Source organism: Pezoporus wallicus, unplaced genomic scaffold (assembly GCF_028554395.1).
Source record: "Pezoporus wallicus isolate ANWC-B61680 ecotype Strahan unplaced genomic scaffold, APGP_CSIRO_Pwel_v1 contig_4788, whole genome shotgun sequence".
In the NCBI taxonomy this organism is placed as follows: domain Eukaryota; kingdom Metazoa; phylum Chordata; class Aves; order Psittaciformes; family Psittacidae; genus Pezoporus; species Pezoporus wallicus.
The window spans coordinates 3,407,223-3,426,103 of NW_026638769.1; the positions used below are offsets into that span (position 1 = coordinate 3,407,223).

General features: G+C 36.8%; 1 protein-coding gene across 3 annotated transcripts in view; it reads left to right on the forward strand.

Annotated features, from left to right (window-relative positions):
* Positions 1 to 13,753, forward strand: part of PHIP (pleckstrin homology domain interacting protein) — a 105,505-nt gene extending 91,752 nt beyond the window's left edge. Inside the window, exons 31-40 of one of the 3 annotated variants that reach the window (XM_057412499.1) lie at positions 751 to 871; positions 2,781 to 2,906; positions 4,812 to 4,884; positions 5,280 to 5,330; positions 5,620 to 5,769; positions 7,374 to 7,526; positions 8,839 to 9,002; positions 9,457 to 9,737; positions 10,079 to 10,240; positions 12,122 to 13,753. In XM_057412499.1, coding sequence (XP_057268482.1) covers positions 751 to 871; positions 2,781 to 2,906; positions 4,812 to 4,884; positions 5,280 to 5,330; positions 5,620 to 5,769; positions 7,374 to 7,526; positions 8,839 to 9,002; positions 9,457 to 9,737; positions 10,079 to 10,240; positions 12,122 to 12,765 — 1,925 coding nt within the window. In that variant the 3' untranslated portion in view covers positions 12,766 to 13,753. Of the gene's footprint in view, positions 1 to 750; positions 872 to 2,780; positions 2,907 to 4,811; positions 4,885 to 5,279; positions 5,331 to 5,619; positions 5,770 to 7,373; positions 7,527 to 8,838; positions 9,003 to 9,456; positions 9,897 to 10,078; positions 10,241 to 12,121 lie in introns of those variants that run through there. The other 2 variants (XM_057412497.1, XM_057412498.1) reach the window with 2 other exon arrangements.
* Positions 13,754 to 18,881: the final 5,128 nt, after the last annotated feature.

Consider the following 18,881-nt stretch of genomic DNA (forward strand, 5'->3'; position numbering starts at 1 on the left):
GTTCTTAAAGACTTTTCCTGAGAGATGTTAAAGGTTTTTTGTTTTTTTACGGTTTTATATTATGGTATTTTCCCTCGAGGTATAAAATGTTAGCATGTGTGTAAGCACTCATGATGCTCCTAAACACAGGAAGAATAAAAAAAAACAAGTTTGTATAGGTGCATAGACTTAAATTGCTCAGCAGTCTGCTAGCATTATGATGGATTGGTTTTAGAAGTCTTTGCTGTTAGGTAGGGACAGAAGATGTGTTTCTGTTTTACTTTGAGTGTAGTTTTCAGTCTTAATGAGATTGAAATAGTACTGTAACTTTATGGTAAGAATTCAATGCATTGCTTGCTTTGAAGGTGGGAGAGTGGCAATATCAAACCAAATGAAATCGCCCTATATTGTAAATAACAATACTGAGCTGCATGTTTTTATATATAATTTATACATTTAAATCTACTTTTCAAATGTTTGTGTCTTACATGCATTTGCGTTGTCTCTGAGGAACATTGGTGCTTCATGTACAACTGAATGGGTAGTGACTGCAGTGGTTGTACTTAGAGCATACATATCAGCAAGCACTTTTATATGGAGATTGTCACAAATTTTCAGAGTAGTTATTGTTGCTATTTTATAAACACACTAAGGAAAGTGTGTTTCAGACATTAAGAAATGGCATATGTTGTGGGAGGATGTGAATCTTGAAGCTGCCAAGGGACGTGTGTGGAATATATCTTATTTTTATTTATTTTTCATTCTGTCTAGATATTGCTTCTGCATTTGTGGCACCTGTGGATCTCCAAGCTTACCCAATGTATTGCACTGTTGTGGCATATCCCACAGACCTCAGTACCATTAAACAAAGACTGGAAAGCAGATTTTACAGGTTAGATCCAAGTCTTGGTTCCTGCTGTGAAATACTGCCAACCATATTTTTGGCAGCTCTTTGTCTTGTAATACCCAAGTAAGAGATAGGTACAGGTGTGTGCTTTCCATTTCTCCCATCTTCTATCCTTGATAAGATTTCCTTTTGTAAAACTTTAAAAAGGACTGTACATCTCTTCTCCAAAATGTATTTCAGTGTTATGTGACATTCAGATTCCTGCTTATGCAAATAACATTCAAACTTAGTCAGAAGGATTAAGTTTCCATTTTATAATTTAAAAAACAAAACCCTATTTTTTAATAAGTAAAATCTTAGAAATAGTCAAGTGTGTTTGTCCTAATGTGCTTAAAAAAAAATAATCTTGTAATGTCTCTTAAGAAGCTACACAGAAAATAGCTTCTCAAATTACTGGCCTTGAAATTCTCAATTGCTGGACAGCAACAGAAGTAAGTTGACTTTTTGGCACAGTTTTGATGTTTTCCTAACCAGGGATTGAAATTGCTGTATTATTTTGCAGTAAGTATTATCTATGAAGGAGAATGCTCCATTAAATTACTTTTGTTTCCTTTCATTCTTGGGATATTTCTGGGTTGAAGATCAGTGTCCCTCTAATACTTGTTTTGAGTAAACCATGGATGGTGTTTTGGTTTGGGCCAAATTTCAAAGCTAATTTGTAGTGTTTTGAGTCCTAACTGAAGATTGAATTCTAAATTAAAATCACTTTTTAATTTTCAGAAAAAAAGCCACCTCTTTCTTCAGATGTTGTAATTCAGTAATGCACATTTATTGTTCCATGTTTATTGTGTGACATAAGGTAATCCAGCTTTCACTTCTGCAATGTACTGCTTTGCAGTTGGAGGTGGAGACGATTTTTTTTCTGGATTTTGTTTCTCTTGTCAAAAGAGTAAGTAGATATTTTTGGCAGTCAGCATGCCTTCTTCAGTTAAGCCTCTGTTGTTAGTTTCTAGTATTGCCAAAGCCTGGTTAGGTAATAAGCAACACCTTGTGTTGTGCTTTCTAGTAACATTTTTTCTTCACCTTTTGAAGGAGGGATTGTTCAGATCACTTGTGACTTTGGTAGCTTTTTGTGAGGCTTACCTTAAAGCACACTTTCTCTTCTCTGAACTAGGAGTCTTGGCATACAAAGAAAAATGCAAAACCAAACAGAATAGTTACAAACTTTCCTAGTCACTACTGGCATCACATAGCATTAAATGCTGGACCCATAAACATTATTAAATTGCATTTAAGTGCTTATGCTTTTCAGCATGTTTTACATAAAACCTTCTACTTTCATGCTAGTATTTGTAACTTCTGTGCTGTCAGAGTTTTGATTTGAAATAATGTGGGGTTTTTTAGATCACAAATGTTTAATTTGTTGTGCGTTTTTTTTTTTTCCTAGATTTGGGTCTATTTTTTCAGTTATTTTTGCTTTCGTGCATCATTTTTCATACTGTGTCTATTGTATAGTTACGTCATTAAATCAGAGCTATGGAAGGAAACTCTTATCATTGTCTATCTGTCAGAAAAAATATATACTTTTAATAAATTCTTTATTACTATTTTGGTGATCCTCAGCTGTGATTTAAGAGGTGGTAGGGGCTGGGTTATGTATAAAAGCTGAAGCATCACAGCTGAATTATCCCAAGGAGTGTCAGCTGTATATTCTCAAAGCCATTTGTATAGATTACTGCAGGACATGAGAGCAGGAAACCTGAGGAAGCTGCCTTCTGCTGGTCACATAGGGCAACATCTCAGAGCGTGCATGTTTTCTGATCTAGTGTAAGCCAAAAAGATGAATGTGATAATACATTGGAAGAAGGATGTAAGGCTTTTCTCCTGTTTCATATATGTTGCTGGAAGCATGTTTTTTTAATTCCCTTCCCCTTTTCCCTCCTTTCACGTACAGGCGCCTTTCTTCATTAATGTGGGAAGTCCGGTACATAGAACATAATACTCGCACATTTAATGAACCTGGAAGTCCTATTGTCAAATCTGCCAAATTTGTCACAGATCTTCTGCTGCACTTCATAAAGTGAGTTGCTTAGTAGCTCTGTTGTTGCTCCTGTCTCTTCCCAGGGTATTCAGCCTTTTCAGATCTGAATTTTAAAGTGAAATAGTACTGCAGCTTGAATAAGCCTGCTGTCTGCTGTTGGGGCAGAAAAGAATAAAGCTCATCTTGACAAAGAATGCCTACATTTGCAAAACAACATAAAGTTTTGTAATACATTGATTGGCATAGATTGACGTGGCATTTTATTTGAAGAGACTTTCTGCTAAATGATAAAAATGGGTCTGACTAACTTCATGGAGCGATAGATACATTTAGAGTTAAGTTAGGCAGTATTCAAACTCAAAATTAGAACTCCTATGTTAATGTAATCGTGGGCATTTAATTCTGAAGTCTTTACAATTTATAGTGTGATTGAAAATGGTGTTATGCAAAATAAAAATTGGAAGCTTTGAGGTCGACAGATAGTAGTTGTCTGTCAAATGTTTTATTATTGTCTGTAGAAAAACTGAATGGGAAATGTTTCAGATTTCTCAGTCACTTGATACATCTGTGAGCCTGAAGTTTGTAAGAAGAGCTTACCGAGTGTGTCCACTGCTTTTATTTGCTTTACACTGTGAATGCTCCTGTTCCTGCCTTGTAAAAACAAGAAGATACTTCGTTAGTGTGACAAAAATCATGATATTTTTAGTAATTTAGTTTCTCCGTGTTAAATTGAATCTTCTTATTTTTTGTGTGCTCTTAAAACATTAGAATTGCATTATGTATTTGGAAATGTTGGACTTTGACGCCGTACACAAATTTTTTGTATCTTCAGGGCTCATGATTTCTGATATTGGCTGGAGAATGAAAAATACTCAAAAGTTTCAGTGAAATGCACCGTTAGAAACACACATGTTTCTAAAGGGCTTCTCTAGTACTGTGTTCTTTAACATTTTCAGCTTACATGGGGTTTCCTTCTGACTAATTAAGCAGCTCAAGGTTTGTCAAAGTGTGTTTTTTAATTGGCTAAGCTAAATTAGTTTAACATGTGGATATTCTTCCTTAATAATGGCCTATAGCTTGTGTTTATTAATATACCCATGTAAGTGAACTAACAATGCACATAAAGCCCAGACTTGTATTTTTAGTGTGGGGCAGAAGGCCTAGACCACCATGGAAGGCAAACCCCTTGATTCTAATGAGAGTGAATTATTTAGATGCCTCTGAGAATCCAGGGCTTAGACCTTGAATTACCCAAGTCTTTAAAAAGCAGAAAATAGGGAAGGGGGTGTTGCTTGATCTTTTTCTCACCTTCTCCCCTGGCTCTTCTAGTGATAATTATAGTTAAATACAGTAGCCTGTATTATGGATTGCAATTCCAGCGTAGAGTTGCTGAGTATTTACTCCTGGTTTTCCAGTGGTTTGTATGGCTACATAGTGGAACACCTTTGGGCTTTCTTTTGCTGGGTTGTACAAGAATTGAAAATCAGTGTTTGTTTTGCTGATTTAATTATGCAGGTTTATATAATAACAGTGTTAGTCCTTACACAAATAAAAATTACATTTCAGCTGTCTTGCATTATGGGTGCTAATGTATTGAATTGCACTTTTGTACACTAAATCCACTGTACTGTTTAAGTGGTATAGTGTTAGATTTTTCTAATGCTTATGCATTCATGGTAAAAGATCATGGTTTTCAATTTTAAAACATTGACACTGTTAAATGGTCTGTATTTTACAGAGTGCAGAGATATTTTACAGCTTTTTTGAGCTGAAGACAAGCTTTTCTCATTAGTGCAGTCCTCTTAGTATTCATACATCGCTAAACACTGTATCATTTTATTTGGGAATGGCTTTGTAAACATTTTTCTTATCATAGGCATAATATAGTTGATCCCATAAGTGTAGATAGAAAATAAATGTTAGTGTGTATTTCTTTTTACACAGAGACCAGAGCTGCTATGACATAATTCCATTATACAATGCAATGAAGAAGAAAGTGTTGTCTGACTCTGATGAAGTAAGTGGTTGTGTCTTAAGACGTTGGCATTGGTTAACTGGAGAAACAGGGCTGCTGTCTCTGTCCTGCTGGGTACAAAAGTACCAATTTCTGTTGCTGTAAGGGAGTGGGGTGTACTTCTCTGTCAGTTAAATGTTTCTTGTTTGTCAGCTGGGAAACTGGGTAAAAATTCAGGCTCCTCTCCTTTAATGCTTTAGCAGCTTGCTGGAGAATTTAGATGCTGCTTAGAATTCTGAGAGGTTCTCAAAACTGGCAGTCACGTGAAATGCTTCCCAGAGGGACAGGGGTAGAACTATAAAAAAATCAAATTATAAATGAAGTATAAAAGAATTCACCTACTCGTACATGCTTACATTTTTTTAACCTTTTTATGCGACTCATTATCTTGCTCAAAGGAAGAAGAGAAAGATACAAATGTGCCAGGAACTTCCACTAGAAAAAGAAAGGTAAATCTTATTTTATGATTTACAGTGCTACAAATAATTAGACAAGCATTGGTTAAACGAATGCAAAACTGAAAGTGTTTTTATTATCATCTAATGTCAGCTTTTGGAAAGTTTTGAACTTAAAAGTCATGTGTTGTTCTAGTGATCACTGCAAAAGCATTTTTGTCTGTGCTGCTGCATGTCACGGATTCATCAGTTAGAATTTATATCCTGCAGGGTACCTTTTCCATTAGATTGTGTAAGAACAGCTAGTTTATTTAATATATACCAGACAACATTGTCATTTCAGGATCATCAGCCAAAGCGGCGGCTACGTAATAGAGCTCAGTCATATGATGTTCAGTCATGGAAGAAGCAATGCCAGGAGCTGCTGAATCTCATTTTTCAGTGTGAGGATTCTGAACCGTTTCGACAACCAGTGGATCTCCTTGAATATCCAGTGAGTATTTTGGAACAGGAAGGCCAGTTATAATCCAGTTTTTAGGTGGTTGGTTCTTGTTTTTTAAACTGTGACCATGTTTCCAACTCTTAACTTCAGGCACCTCCGTTGACAGAAATTTTTTTCAGTGCTTGGTTGTCGCCTTATATTAATGTTTAGTGTCTTTGTAAAGTCATTTCAAAAGAAATTATACTTCTCTGCTGTACTTTAGTTGCAAACTGGTTTGTATTCAGGGATGCCATGTTAAGTAAGTTACAGCTTTTACAGTTGTCTTCCCTTTTCTGAGCGAAAAATGGTTATATGTGAAGTACATGTGTTTGGTTGTTGTGTGTGACCATTGTTGTCATGGGTCGTTTTTTGTTTTCAGAAGTACAAAAAACAAATTTTCATATCAGTCATCTGGGCTTGATTCAGAAAAAGTACCCACTGAAGAACTGTAGTGAACCATTAACTGTAGTAATGATGACTTTCCCCAGTTTCGCTTTCTGCTTGGGTGACTGCACTGGAGTTCAGATAACCATGAGCTAGTTTGTAACTTCAGAATATTTTAACATGAAAGTCTTGTTGCCTTGGATTTGGTTTAGCCTTTTAGTTCAGTTTAAGTAACGAAGCCAAAGGGTTTGCATACTTTTCTTCTAGCATATCTGAAGGTTTTGTTTAAAATACCACTCTAAAGTGATTAACATGGGGGAAATTAATCTTCCCAATTAGAGAAAAGAAATGCTTCTCTTTCAGAAGTCACTGATATGTCTGTCTTGACACTTATGCAGTCAGTGGGCACTGTCATTTTTGAAGTAACTAAGCTTTATACCATGGCCTAACTACAGGTGGCCCTTTGTGTTTTGAGATCTTTAAGTGGTTTGAGAGAGAGCACCTTATTAGGCTTAAGTATGAAACGCCCTGCTCCTGATGTCACACACCTGCTTAACATTCAGAGGCACTCAACACAAGTTCTATTTGCTCTCGTGGATTAACTGTTTTACTTCATTTTGGTGTTTAAGCTTTTTTTTCACACAGATATTCCTCTATTTCTCCCATAGCCTAGGAAAAGTTATGTCATTGGCTTGAACACAGTCCCATTTAAGCCTGTGGAGTTTTCATTATTATAATATTACTTCCCTAAATTGTCAGGTCTCCATTTGGGAAACTGCTCTGGTTTCAGTAGGGATGTGCTAAGCCTCTGATCAGGTTCAAATAGCCAGACGTCGTATTTTAAAGTTAATATGTAAAAACGATGTTAGGCTTAGTACCAAGTCTGAGCTGTTAAGCCATCCAGAAAGCTCGTAGTCACACTTTCGTATCACAGTTATCTTCATGAGTGTGTGTCAGTCATACAGCCCTTAGGATGCAAATTTTGAGCTCTGTATTTCAGTAAATCCTTTTTTAAAATTAATTAAGTCTTGTATCAGTTAACTTCTATCCTCAATCCTGTTGAGGAATTTCATTGTGTATGAGTGGAAAGGAGCAAATTGCCCTCCATATCTATTTAAAGAAGACATTTGCTTTGAACAGGTTCGTCGAATGCATCCTAATGAAAATGTTCCATTAAGACTCGTGGTGGGGGGGGAAAGCTTGTAATACATGGCTTTGCTATTTCTCAACAGGATTACAGAGATATTATCGACACTCCTATGGATTTTTCTACTGTTAGAGAAACACTGGAAGCTGGCAACTATGAGTCACCAATGGAGTTATGTAAAGATGTGAGACTTATTTTCAGCAATTCCAAGGCCTATACACCAAGTAAAAGATCAAGGGTAAGACTTTTTCTTTGTTGTTTGAAACAATACTTACATCTGAAAAATATGGGACCCAAAAAAAAAGGAAAGAGACACTGTTAACAGATTACTTTAAAAACAAGCTTCATTATTTCTGACCTTCAGATGAGAATATTTCTGAGAAAGTAGTATAGTTTGGGGTTTTAGAGGAATTTGTGCTGTTTATATGCCTGAAGTTCTGATGTTCTGCAAGTATGGTTCAAAAATAAATACTTGAAAGTGGATGCTAAGGGAGAGCCACATTGAAAGATCTGCAGAAACATGAGTATAGGTACAATAGTGGAATTTAACTGGTGTTTCTGTGAAGAAACTAGGTTTTGAAAACACACGTATGGAACCACAAACTCCTTTGTTTTGGAGGTTGCCCCAAACTGAAATACACAGGTATAGAGAATGGGGGATAATGAAATTCTATGCTGCTTATCAGTATGCAGTGAGATTGTAATGAAATGCTTAGAATTTCTGGGAAACAAAGCTGTTCACATTCTTCCTAATACTGAAATGCCCTGCCAATGGTAGAGTTAATAATGCTTTTCTCTAAAATTGACTTGTAGGTACAGTATCTGTAAGCAGTGAAAGTTGTAAATGTATACACATGTTCAAGGCTTCTGTGTAGCTTTTCTTCTGGTAACATGCATTACTTAAACTGGAATTATTAGCAGCTTTTATGTTTGGCTGTTCTGAATAGCAAATTAATCATCAGGACTTCATTGTCTTAAAATGTAGGGACAAATTTCCTTCGTAAGTAGGTGACTAGCAAGAAGGGCTGATCAGTGATCGATCTCTCTTCAGTCAGTAATAGACGCTCCCACTCGCTGTCGGGGCTGCCTAAGAATCAACACTACATAATTCTAATACATGCCTTGAGCCTGCTTCAAAGGAATGGCCTGATGTTCAAATACAGGATATAAGGACTCAACTTAATACAGAAGAAAATCAGATTCTTCACCCTTGGTATGATACAGTAAAATTCAGTTAAGGATCTCTTTGTGGTTTCTGCTGAAGCTAGAAAGGGATGCTTTCTGGAAAGGCAGATGGAATGGGACAGTTGAAAAGGTGGCTTTTCTAATTTTAACTTGTGTGTAATCTTCAGTTGTAACACACTTGTCAAAGACATGAAAATAATTAAACCTACTCATGGATTAGTGTAAATTTGTTGAGACAGACTGTACATTTCCTTTAAACATTTCCGTATCAGTTTACTTTTGTATCTGTTGCTCAATGGTAAATAAGTACAGTGATGATTTGGAAAGGTATATAACTTGCTTTTTTATTGGCTTTTCTTTTTTAGATTTACAGCATGAGTTTGCGGCTGTCTGCTTTCTTTGAAGAACACATAAGTTCTATTTTATCGGATTATAAATCTGCCCTACGCTTTCATAAAAGAAATACAATAAAGAAAAGAAGGAAAAAAAGAAGTAGAAGCAGCTCAGTTTCCAGTAGTGTTGCATCCAGGTACATTAATTCCTGTAAAGTATTCATGAAATGCTGTGCCAGTTTGGCATACCTGTACAGCAGAACTTAGTGTGGTTTGGTTTTTTCTTAATAGTTCCTTTACTGTTCCCTATATTGCAGAATGGTAGCTTTGACATGCAAGTCCCTATGATGTGGAAGAGTTTAAAACTTTACTTAGTGCTATCCTAGTGTAAGTCCTTAAAATTCAAATAACCAATAAACATGTACAGTAAAACAGCATCATTAGGGTAGTGATGGCATCGTGCTTTGTCATGTAACTGTAGCATTTATTGTAAAGATTCACTGTTTGGAGGCTCACGACTACATGAGTTTCCACAGTAAATGTCATATTTTGAACATACTTCATACAGAAATGATTGGTTTACTCCCACAGTCTCAGACGTGGGAGTAAGAAAGTGGTCATCCAGGATCCAAATTGTTACTCCTTTTGCAGCCCTGAAAGGAAGAGGAGATTAATAAAACCTCAGCTGAAGGCAGAAACTGCTGCCACCTCTTCATCTTCTGCACCTGCACGGTCAACAGCACTGAGACATGCTCCACCTCAGATGAATGGAAAAGCAGCTGAAACCTCTTCCCTTGTGCGGACTAGAAGCAATAGGGGAACAACAGAAGTGGCTGTTACAGAGCAACCATCTACTTCTTCAGGAGCAAAGCCTTTAACAATAAAGCCTTTAATTATGAAGTCTAGTACTACTGCAGGGTCAGGAAAGTCAGGCAAGTTGGGGTTTTTCACTGTTTCAGGGTTTTTTTGTTGGGTTTTGCTGGGGTCTTTTAAACCATGAATGTTTATAAATATAAAACTTACTTTTTGGAAACCCAGTGTATTTGTCTCAGTTAAGACTGGTTCTGTTTTCAAGATGCAGAGCCTTTGAGATTCTTCAGAGGAAAACTCAGCAAGTTAGGCTGTGTTGTTTTATCCAGGAAGCTTTCTTACCTCTAGATCACTATTCAAATGGTTTATTTATAGTAGAACATGAGTTCCTTTTGAGCCAGATCAGAATGATTGTGGTATAAACTAGTTGACTAGAACAACATTTTTTTTTTTGTCCTTCTAGTACTGGAGAATTCAACCAAACATTCCAAGAACCAGAATATTGTGTCAGTCCCTGCTCAGTCTGATTACAGTCATCACACTAGGAATAACTCCACAAGAGAAAATCCTGAGAAAGAGAAGCAAGTCAAGCGCAAAGTAAAATCTGCCACTGTTAATCAACAAGGTATGGGGTTTCTTTGGAACATTTCTCCTTTCTAGTTACTGATGTAGTGGCTGTAATGGCACACTTTAATTGTGACAATTTGTGGGTGTAGAAATCAGTATGCATTATGATTTATCAGAATAGGGAAGTCTGATAGAACAACTGAGTCACGCTTAGTTCCTTCTTGATAAATCAGCACAGTTTTGACTATTCTTAACACCGTTTCCATGATTTGATAACTGTTGTCTAGCCAATTTTTATATCTGCACTTTCATTTCAGTTATGACAAGGGTCATATAATGAGTTCTCGGATTCCAAAGCAGATTTTTGCAGGGTCACACTCCAAAGCCTGTGGATTTTACCTAGTAAAATTTATGTGGCTTATGTTTGGGTCAGTAACGCTAAGTGTGATGACACTGCACAACCACAAGCATAAAATCAGAGTATCCCAGCTGCAACTTTGTTCTGTGACTTCTTGCCACAGCAAAAGGGAACTATATAGTGTTTACTGCTTCTGTTTAGTGTATCAATCCTATAGCACAGGATTGATTGAACCTAGTTTTATGTAGTCTTCTAACTGAACTTGCTTGGTCTTTTTGAGTCTGGGTACCTTAAAACTCAAAGCATCTGTGGAGACTGAAGTAAGATCTCTTAGTCATAAAATCTTTCCCGTTAGTGAAGGAGCTTTGAACTGTTGTGAAGCTTCTGTGAAGCAGCTAGATCCGCTAAGCATCGTTTTTCTGAAGATGAAGAAACAGTGGTCTGCAGATTGGGCCCTGCCTAATTAATCTGGTTACTCCTTGTAGTCCTCCTCTCCCTGAGGGTTTTCCTTTCTTTCTCACTCTTACATGCTTCTGAAAAAGCAGCTTGTGGTCTGATAAATTGTCCATTCCTTGCAAGCTTCCTCACAAAGGCCTCAGCATATTATGTGACTCAGTATGCACCCATTATGAGATTGGATGTTTGGTCAAATCAGAGGTATTTGAATGTTGTTGACATGATCCTGTCTCTCCTGCACAACCACCCATATGGCAGTGGAGGCCTGTGCTTTTAGTGTGTGATGGAGGACATTTGAACACAGCAGGAGCTGTGCATGACTGTTTCCATCAAAGGACTGGATGAACTGTCATGCTAGCTATGAGTCTGTTCCTGGCCTCGTTTTAGGCAAGGGTTGTGATATCAGAACACCTGTAAAAGGTCATGTGACATGCCCCACAAGGAAGTTAGGTACCACTCACCTAAGAAAATCTCATAGCCCATGAAAGTCTCGAAGCAAATACCTTCTGCCATGTGTCTGTAAATATGAGAAATCTGTGCAATTTGCATACTTTTGTATGTGTGCGTGTATGTGTGTCTCCCATGTTTCTACCCTTTTTCTGGGTTATTACTGAAATAACCCTAGTCTTATGAACTGATTATGAAGGATCCTACCTCAAGCTGAAAGAGGTAGCATTCTCCAGAAATGACCTGCTGGGAAGCATTCCTGATCCTTACAGCAGTGCTTCTTGAGCAGCTTGTTGCTGTTGCAGGTACCAAATACGAGTTTTAGTCCACTGGTGGTGTGTCAGCCAAGAAGAACACTTGAGCCTTTTCCTTTTCTCTTCTCCCCTCCCCATCCCCCATTTTTTTTCTGAGGTTTTTTATTTGTTTGTTTTTTGCAGGGTAGGGGTTTGGTTTGTTTTCTTTCTTCAAGCTACCTTGAGCTAAACCCAGCTAGAAGTTAGTCCTCACTGTATACTGGAATGAAGCTGTTTGGGCTCTACTTTGGGTTTCTTAGATTTTGACAGATTGTCAATCACTGTGAATCCATTCAGATATTTTAATAAGAATTTTATTAAGGCAGCTTGAAAGTGAATGTAAATCCACATCTGTTCCATGACACATACTTTTGTTTCTTTACAGCAGATTGCAAGAATAATGCTTTGGCATCAGGAAGCATCCAGGTAAACGGACATGGCGGACAGCCTTCAAAACCTCCCGTTAAAAGAGGTCCTGGACGGAAGCCGAAGGTGGAGACTAATAACAGTACCTGTGAGGTGGTGCACAAGAAAAGAGGCAGAAAACCAAAAAAGCTGCAAATTGTTGAACAGCAGAAGGTTACAGAGCAGAACGCAATCCAGACCACAAGGGACGTACCAGAAGAAGCCTCTGCTTCTACCGCATGCAATTCTCTTTCTGAAAATAATATGAAGGAAGACTTGTTACAAAAAAAAGGCCGTGGGGGTAGAAAGCCAAAAAGGAAGATAAAGACCCATCAGCCAGGCTCGGACCTCCTAGTTCCTGCGAATGTTAAAATGCAGACAAGAAGCAGGAGGAAAAAGATAGATGAGCCTATGGAGGAGGGGTCTGAAGAGCTTAAAGATTCTGAACCTCACATGAGAACTAGAAACCAGGGTAGGAGGACAGCCTTTTACAATGAAGATGACTCTGAGGAAGAGCAAAGGCAGCTATTGTTTGAGGACACCTCCTTAACTTTTGGAACATCTAGCAGAGGCAGAGTCCGAAAGTTGACTGAAAAAGCAAAAGCTAATTTAATTGGTTGGTAATTTTTACCAGGGGTTTTACTTCGGAATGCTATGAAGCAGGTAGTTAAGGAATGGCAGAACAGACTTCTGCTTCCCTGCTGCTATTATGGGTTGGAAGAGTATGTTCTGGCTTGAGGAGAAAAATTTAGCAAAAAAAAAAAAAAACTGAAAGAGCAGTCTTTGAAAGAAATATATATTTTAAACTTTTGCTATTTATTGCCCTCCAAATAGGTTATGCATTTCAACAGTCATTTTGTTCACAGTTGAGAATAATGAAAGCAATTTCTGGCTGACGCACAGAGTTGAGAGCGACTCTGCTCGAGTAGTGCATAGTATCCTTACACCAGTAAAGAAACAGGTGATAGAACTTGTAATGCCCTAAACTGAAAGCAGAAGTCTATTTTTGACCAAGCAAGGTGCACCTTGATTGTAAAGTCAGGTTGCCTCAGAATGCAGGTTTTGGCAAAAAGTGGCAGTAAATTCACTTACATTTCTACTAAATACAAAAATATCAAACTTTGCTAATCTAAAAATGTTTAATTTCAGGTGGGATGGAATGTTCAACTGCAAAGGAAGCCTAGCACAGGCTGTGGGTTTATCCAAGCTCTGCCAAACATAGCAAAAATGTAATCACATATATATATATATATATATCCACATTGGAAAAAGTTTGACTAATGTCTAATTTTTCAGACCTTGATTCTTGTATCAATCACTAAATTTCTGTTTATTGTGCCAAAGACTGAGAATCAGTGCAGTGGAGAGCCTTTTTTTCTTTCCAAGTGTCAATACAGCATACCATTTGCAGTGATAAAAGCTGTGTATTGTTTTAAATAGTAAGTGGTTAACATTGTTCTGAAATGTATCCTTTTTGGTACTTTTGGTAGAAAATAATGCACTGGTGGGGTCCTTTGACAGAGATGTTTTAGACAAAACATATAATTGGTTAAAGGATTCAAGGAAATTACAGGACAGGTATGGAATGAAGATGTTTACTTTCTGATTCAGATTGATTGTTGTTTCTACAACTTTAGACGTGCTGAAGAGGCTAAAATGACCTACAAAGAAGAGTGTATGTGTATATATTAATATATACATGAACACATGCATATAGAATATTACCCAGGTATAAATTTTTTTCAGGATTTTTTAGATAGCACTAGAACTGAAAATAAATTTTAAAATGTCATACTTTATAGTTTAATTTTAAGGGGAAGATTGGTTATTTTCAATTATTAAGGTTAAAAGGCCAAATCACTTTTTATGCAATCATGTTTTATACAGTCGTCTCATTGCACATTGTGTTTTTCTGCACTTTTTATGGTATATCACGCTGACATAAGTCAACATACACCCTAAAGAAAAATTCCATTTAATGATTGTGCCTTGTATTCTATTATTTCTTGCATCCTTAGTAAAATTAAGTTGTCTATTGTAAATGATAACTATATGACTTAGGGGAATGTATTGTTATATGTACTGCTCTGGAAAAGAAAAGCAGTTATTTATTTGTTTATGGTACATCTAGTTATTTTATACCTTTACAAACAAACTTTAATACCATTTTCTATCACTTAAAAAAGTATTGTCCAGTTTTAAGGAAAAAAATACAGAAGCAGTCATATTTTCTGAGATCCAGTATGGTACAAAAATGTAACCAAAATTGCCTGGTTATACATTACTTTGGAAGCTTGGGTAGTGTGAAAGGGTTTTTTTTGTGTGTGTGTGTATGTGTGACCCTAACTTAGTTGAAGAAAATAAACCTGAAATGAAACCTCAATTCCGTACACCCTTGCTGAAAAATAATTCTCTCTTTTTATGAACATCATCTGCAATAGCTGGAAGGGACGGCATACAGAATTAAGACCTTAAATTTGCACCGATTCTGTATTCGTTTGGGGCCTGATTGTTCACTCTGTATTTTCTATTACATACAAAAAAAAAAATAAAAGCTTAAACAACACTGGTATTTGACACTGAGAGGAACAGATGTAAGCTAGTGTGGACAGCAAATTATTAACCACCATACCTAGTTTTACATTGTTCACCATGCATTTAGCTACAAAGAATGACTGAAGTATTTTCCAGATCCTCTTTGAATTGTTCAGGGTCTGACTGTGGGGAACAGGGATTAGTTTGCATTTCATTTGTTGGGATATTTATTTTGTCTGAGAAGTATTTCTCTATGATCCAGTTAAAATGGAGTCACAAAATGTGTGGTAAGATAACAAGCTATGGTTGTACAGTTGCAATACAGCTTCACCGTTCACAGCTGATTGACTCTACTTGTTAATTTTGTCAAATCTCACTGAAGGCAATCATTTGAAAATGTGTAATTTCCTGATGTTATCTGCATTGTAATATATGAAATAGATTATATCTAAAATTCAGCTTCTGTATTTACTCCATTTGTAATAATGTTTGTTATGGCATGTTTATGTATATATTTATGTATCGGAAATACCTTGTATGTAAGTTTCAGAGACTGAAATAATATGCATTCCCTTAACAGTAGGTAGACAACTGTACATCATAATTCTATGGTAATAGAAGGCATTATCTGCAGAACTGGGTACTGCTTCCCACCCAGTGATATCGGTGACTTTAGCCAGTAATTTTTAAATTCATATTGGACGCATTAACATTGTTCCTTTTAAAATAAATTGTGGATAATTAGGGTCATTTTTTATGGCAGCAATACTAAGAATTTATTAGAAATTAATACCAGATTATTTAAAAGTTATATTTTTATAATTTAATTTCATGAGGTTACAGACTTATTTATAAGACTTCCGTCACCATCAGACTGCATTTTGGTCTAGGAAAAATTACTTGAGGTTGTTGTGACAAACTGTATCAACACAGAAAAAGAGCTTTTGATTACAAAGTCTTAAGCTTTTAAATGTGAGCAATGAACTATTGGTCAGTGTTCTGACATAATTTAAGAATTACAGTTAAATGCATGTTTTATAATGCCATCTTTAAGTACCTAACAACTGGCTCAGAAAATGGAGTATCAGAATCTCATGTGCTTGTTTCACATTTGCATTGTAAATTGGTTCATAGTCATACACATGCAAACGATCTCACAGGCCTGGCAGCAATTAACGCAGTTTTATTCATTAAATTAATTTATACTTGACATGGGTATGAGGATACTGTTCTGGTATTTCTGCTCTATACTGGAAAGCGTTAAAATGGGTATTTATTGCTGAGTGATATCTTAATAACAGTGTGTTCTCTAACTACCAGCGAGGAAATAACTTCTGTTGCTGTAGAGCCAGTGTGCTCTAAATGTTTAACAGAAATCATTGTACCTGTGCCTGCATACTTAACAACTCTTTAGCCTTTTTGTTTCGGTTGTTAGTTCATTCTCTGGGGACTGAACTTAAATTTTACCACTGTAGTGTTCATTACTGTCAATATGGAACTAGAGCTCTTTGTCACTTGGCACTGATGGGTGATTCAACTTTACAGAAAAATGTCTTCCTCCGGTGATTAGCCTGCTGTGGTATAGATTTACAGATGTTTATTTGTACAGTGTCCCGTTCGTACATGTGATCAGTTTGTTGATAGACTTGTAAGATTGAGTTGGTTGAGTTAAATATTACTATGGCTTAATATTTGTAAAACTATTAATCGATAAAGGACCCTAATGCAGCACGTAGGATATATTAATATCTATAAAAAAATAAATGTAGCGTAGAGACAACTTTCTGTATTGCTGTACCAGTTCTGATTCTGTGCCAGAGGCTTTTGTCTGACCAAAAAATAGACAACATACAACACAAAAAATAGTCTGTCCATTCAGTAACTTCAGGCTTCTTCCAATTTTGACACCACGTTGTTCAGTCTTTTGCTCATATTTGTTGGATCGAGGATTGCAGGTAAATGCTTTAGCATGTAATTTGGATTCAGGCACGTATTAAATGGTTGACTGGTTCTATAAAAGCAGTAGGCTTAACTGGATGAGACCCTTTCACCCCGTACTTAGAGTAGATTGGAGGTTGCAGGTGTTTAAGCTCACTTTCATCAGCATTCACATTTAGTCTGAAGCATGCAAATCTTGCAGAGGTAATTTTAGCATATTGCTGGTCAATCAAGGTACCGCCATACCACAATAATTACATTGTGTCATAGTCCCTACCCTACTCTAAAATGGTATTTTTTCTCCACAGTAGTTCTTCAAAGCTTTTTCTTTTTGCCTTTTTTCTATGTTGGGGTTTCCTTTTGGGGGGAGTTGAGTGTTTAACAGGAATTTAAATACACCTCGGCCATAGTGCTGTGATCCAGAAGGTAGAGGGCTTTAAAACCTCACCTAGAAACAATGAAAGCTCATTTTCTTCTTACTACTTAATGAAGACGAGTTAACTGTGTAAAATTGCTATATAATATATTTTATCCCTGAAATTCTTGTAGCAGATTGGTTTCCAAGGGGATCTGGATATTCAACTGATAGAAGGGCTGTTAGTTTTCTGCTGTGAATTATGTATACAGGCTTGTTCATATGCAGAGGAAGGTGTATTGAATTTCATAAAATCAGCCAGGGCTTGACACTGTGTTTCCAATAGCAGTCTGGTACTGACAGCTTATGTAGTTTCCTGGTTTGGAGTCGGGAATATAGCTAGTATGATTTCTACTGTGTCTGGGAGAAATGGCAGGTAGCTTTTAAGCTAGAGCTAACCTCTAGGTGCTCTTGCACTTGTGCTAATTCCAACATGGGAATTTGCTGTGTCGTTTTTACAGTGTGTTAGAGGAGGAAACACGCCAGATTACAAGACATCTTAAATAGCAGGAAACGGCAATTAGTTGCCCCCCTCCCTTTTCCCAAGGTTATAACAGCCTCGAGGCACTCAAGAGAAACCCTATATGCTGCAGTAAAATAAAGATGAATAAATTTAGCTTTTAGGAGATAGATAGACAAATAGTCATTTGGATCCTTTTTAATGCAGATAAATACATCAGGAAATGCACTTCAAATAATGCAAAGAGTACATTTTAGGGAGGGAAGGTAGTGCTGTACTATGAATTTCTGCCCTGAAAGAACAAAGAATGAGGTCATACAAATTAGGAGTAGAAGGAAATACAGGTACTGACCATGTACACATGCCTGTATGATGTACATGTACTATTTTTAGCTTACCGCTGCGTGTGCTGGTTTGCTGATACATTGAGACCCTACAGAAGTTACATTTTTGGACCATACTAAAACTGCAGAAGTGTGGTGCACAACTGGATAATGATCTCGCATGAATTAAATTCTGTCATAATGTTTAAATATGTATAGAATGGAGCTCAACTTCAAGGAAATGACCTAGAAAGGTTAATTTTGAAACTGACACATTTTCAGATTAAAAATTATGCTTATTTTGTACAGAATTATGTAAAACACAAATCTGTTGTATGTAATGAGTAACAGTTTTGAAAACTATAATTCTTTAGCTTTATCAAGGTTGGTTTTTTTTCCTCCTTCCAGAAGTCTAGATTATCATGTTATAACCTGAAGTATCTCACCAGGATAACAGTGCCCTTTCTTTTTGTACATATGGATTGGAAATTTCTTTACTGTTATGTGGACACTTTCTATGTTAGTTTTGATGCATAATACTTTGAATCCTTTTATACAAACTAGAATGTATGTGTAAGAATTACTGTCACTGCAATGTAGTAACTACAAACTTATTTTTAAATAAATAGAAAACATGTTTTTCTAAGCTGTCCCAATTGTGTGTGTTTCTAGCTAGTAATTTACTGTTAAGGGACAATTGCTTATGTGTTCTTCAAACAGCCTAAAATTGGCCTGGTTTGATTCCTCACAGAACATGGTATGGCAGTGTATGGTGGTATGGTCTAGGGTTCTATGCAGGAACAGACAAAATTACAACCAAGTTTGTTGGTTTGTAGGGTTTTCACTAAACCCTGCAGTTCTGGAGGCACGGTAAAGGCACTGGTGTCACACTGAAGATGCCATGATGCCAGTCCTCTTAGCTCACTTCCACATGTACAGCAGGGTACCCCTTGCCTACAAGAAGCCATTGCTGTTCAGGTGACAGCTGTTTGTACCAGAGCTATGTCCGAGCCCAGTGGAAATCTCTGCTTCCCAACAGCTCTAAAAGAAGCAAAAACTAAGCAGAGAG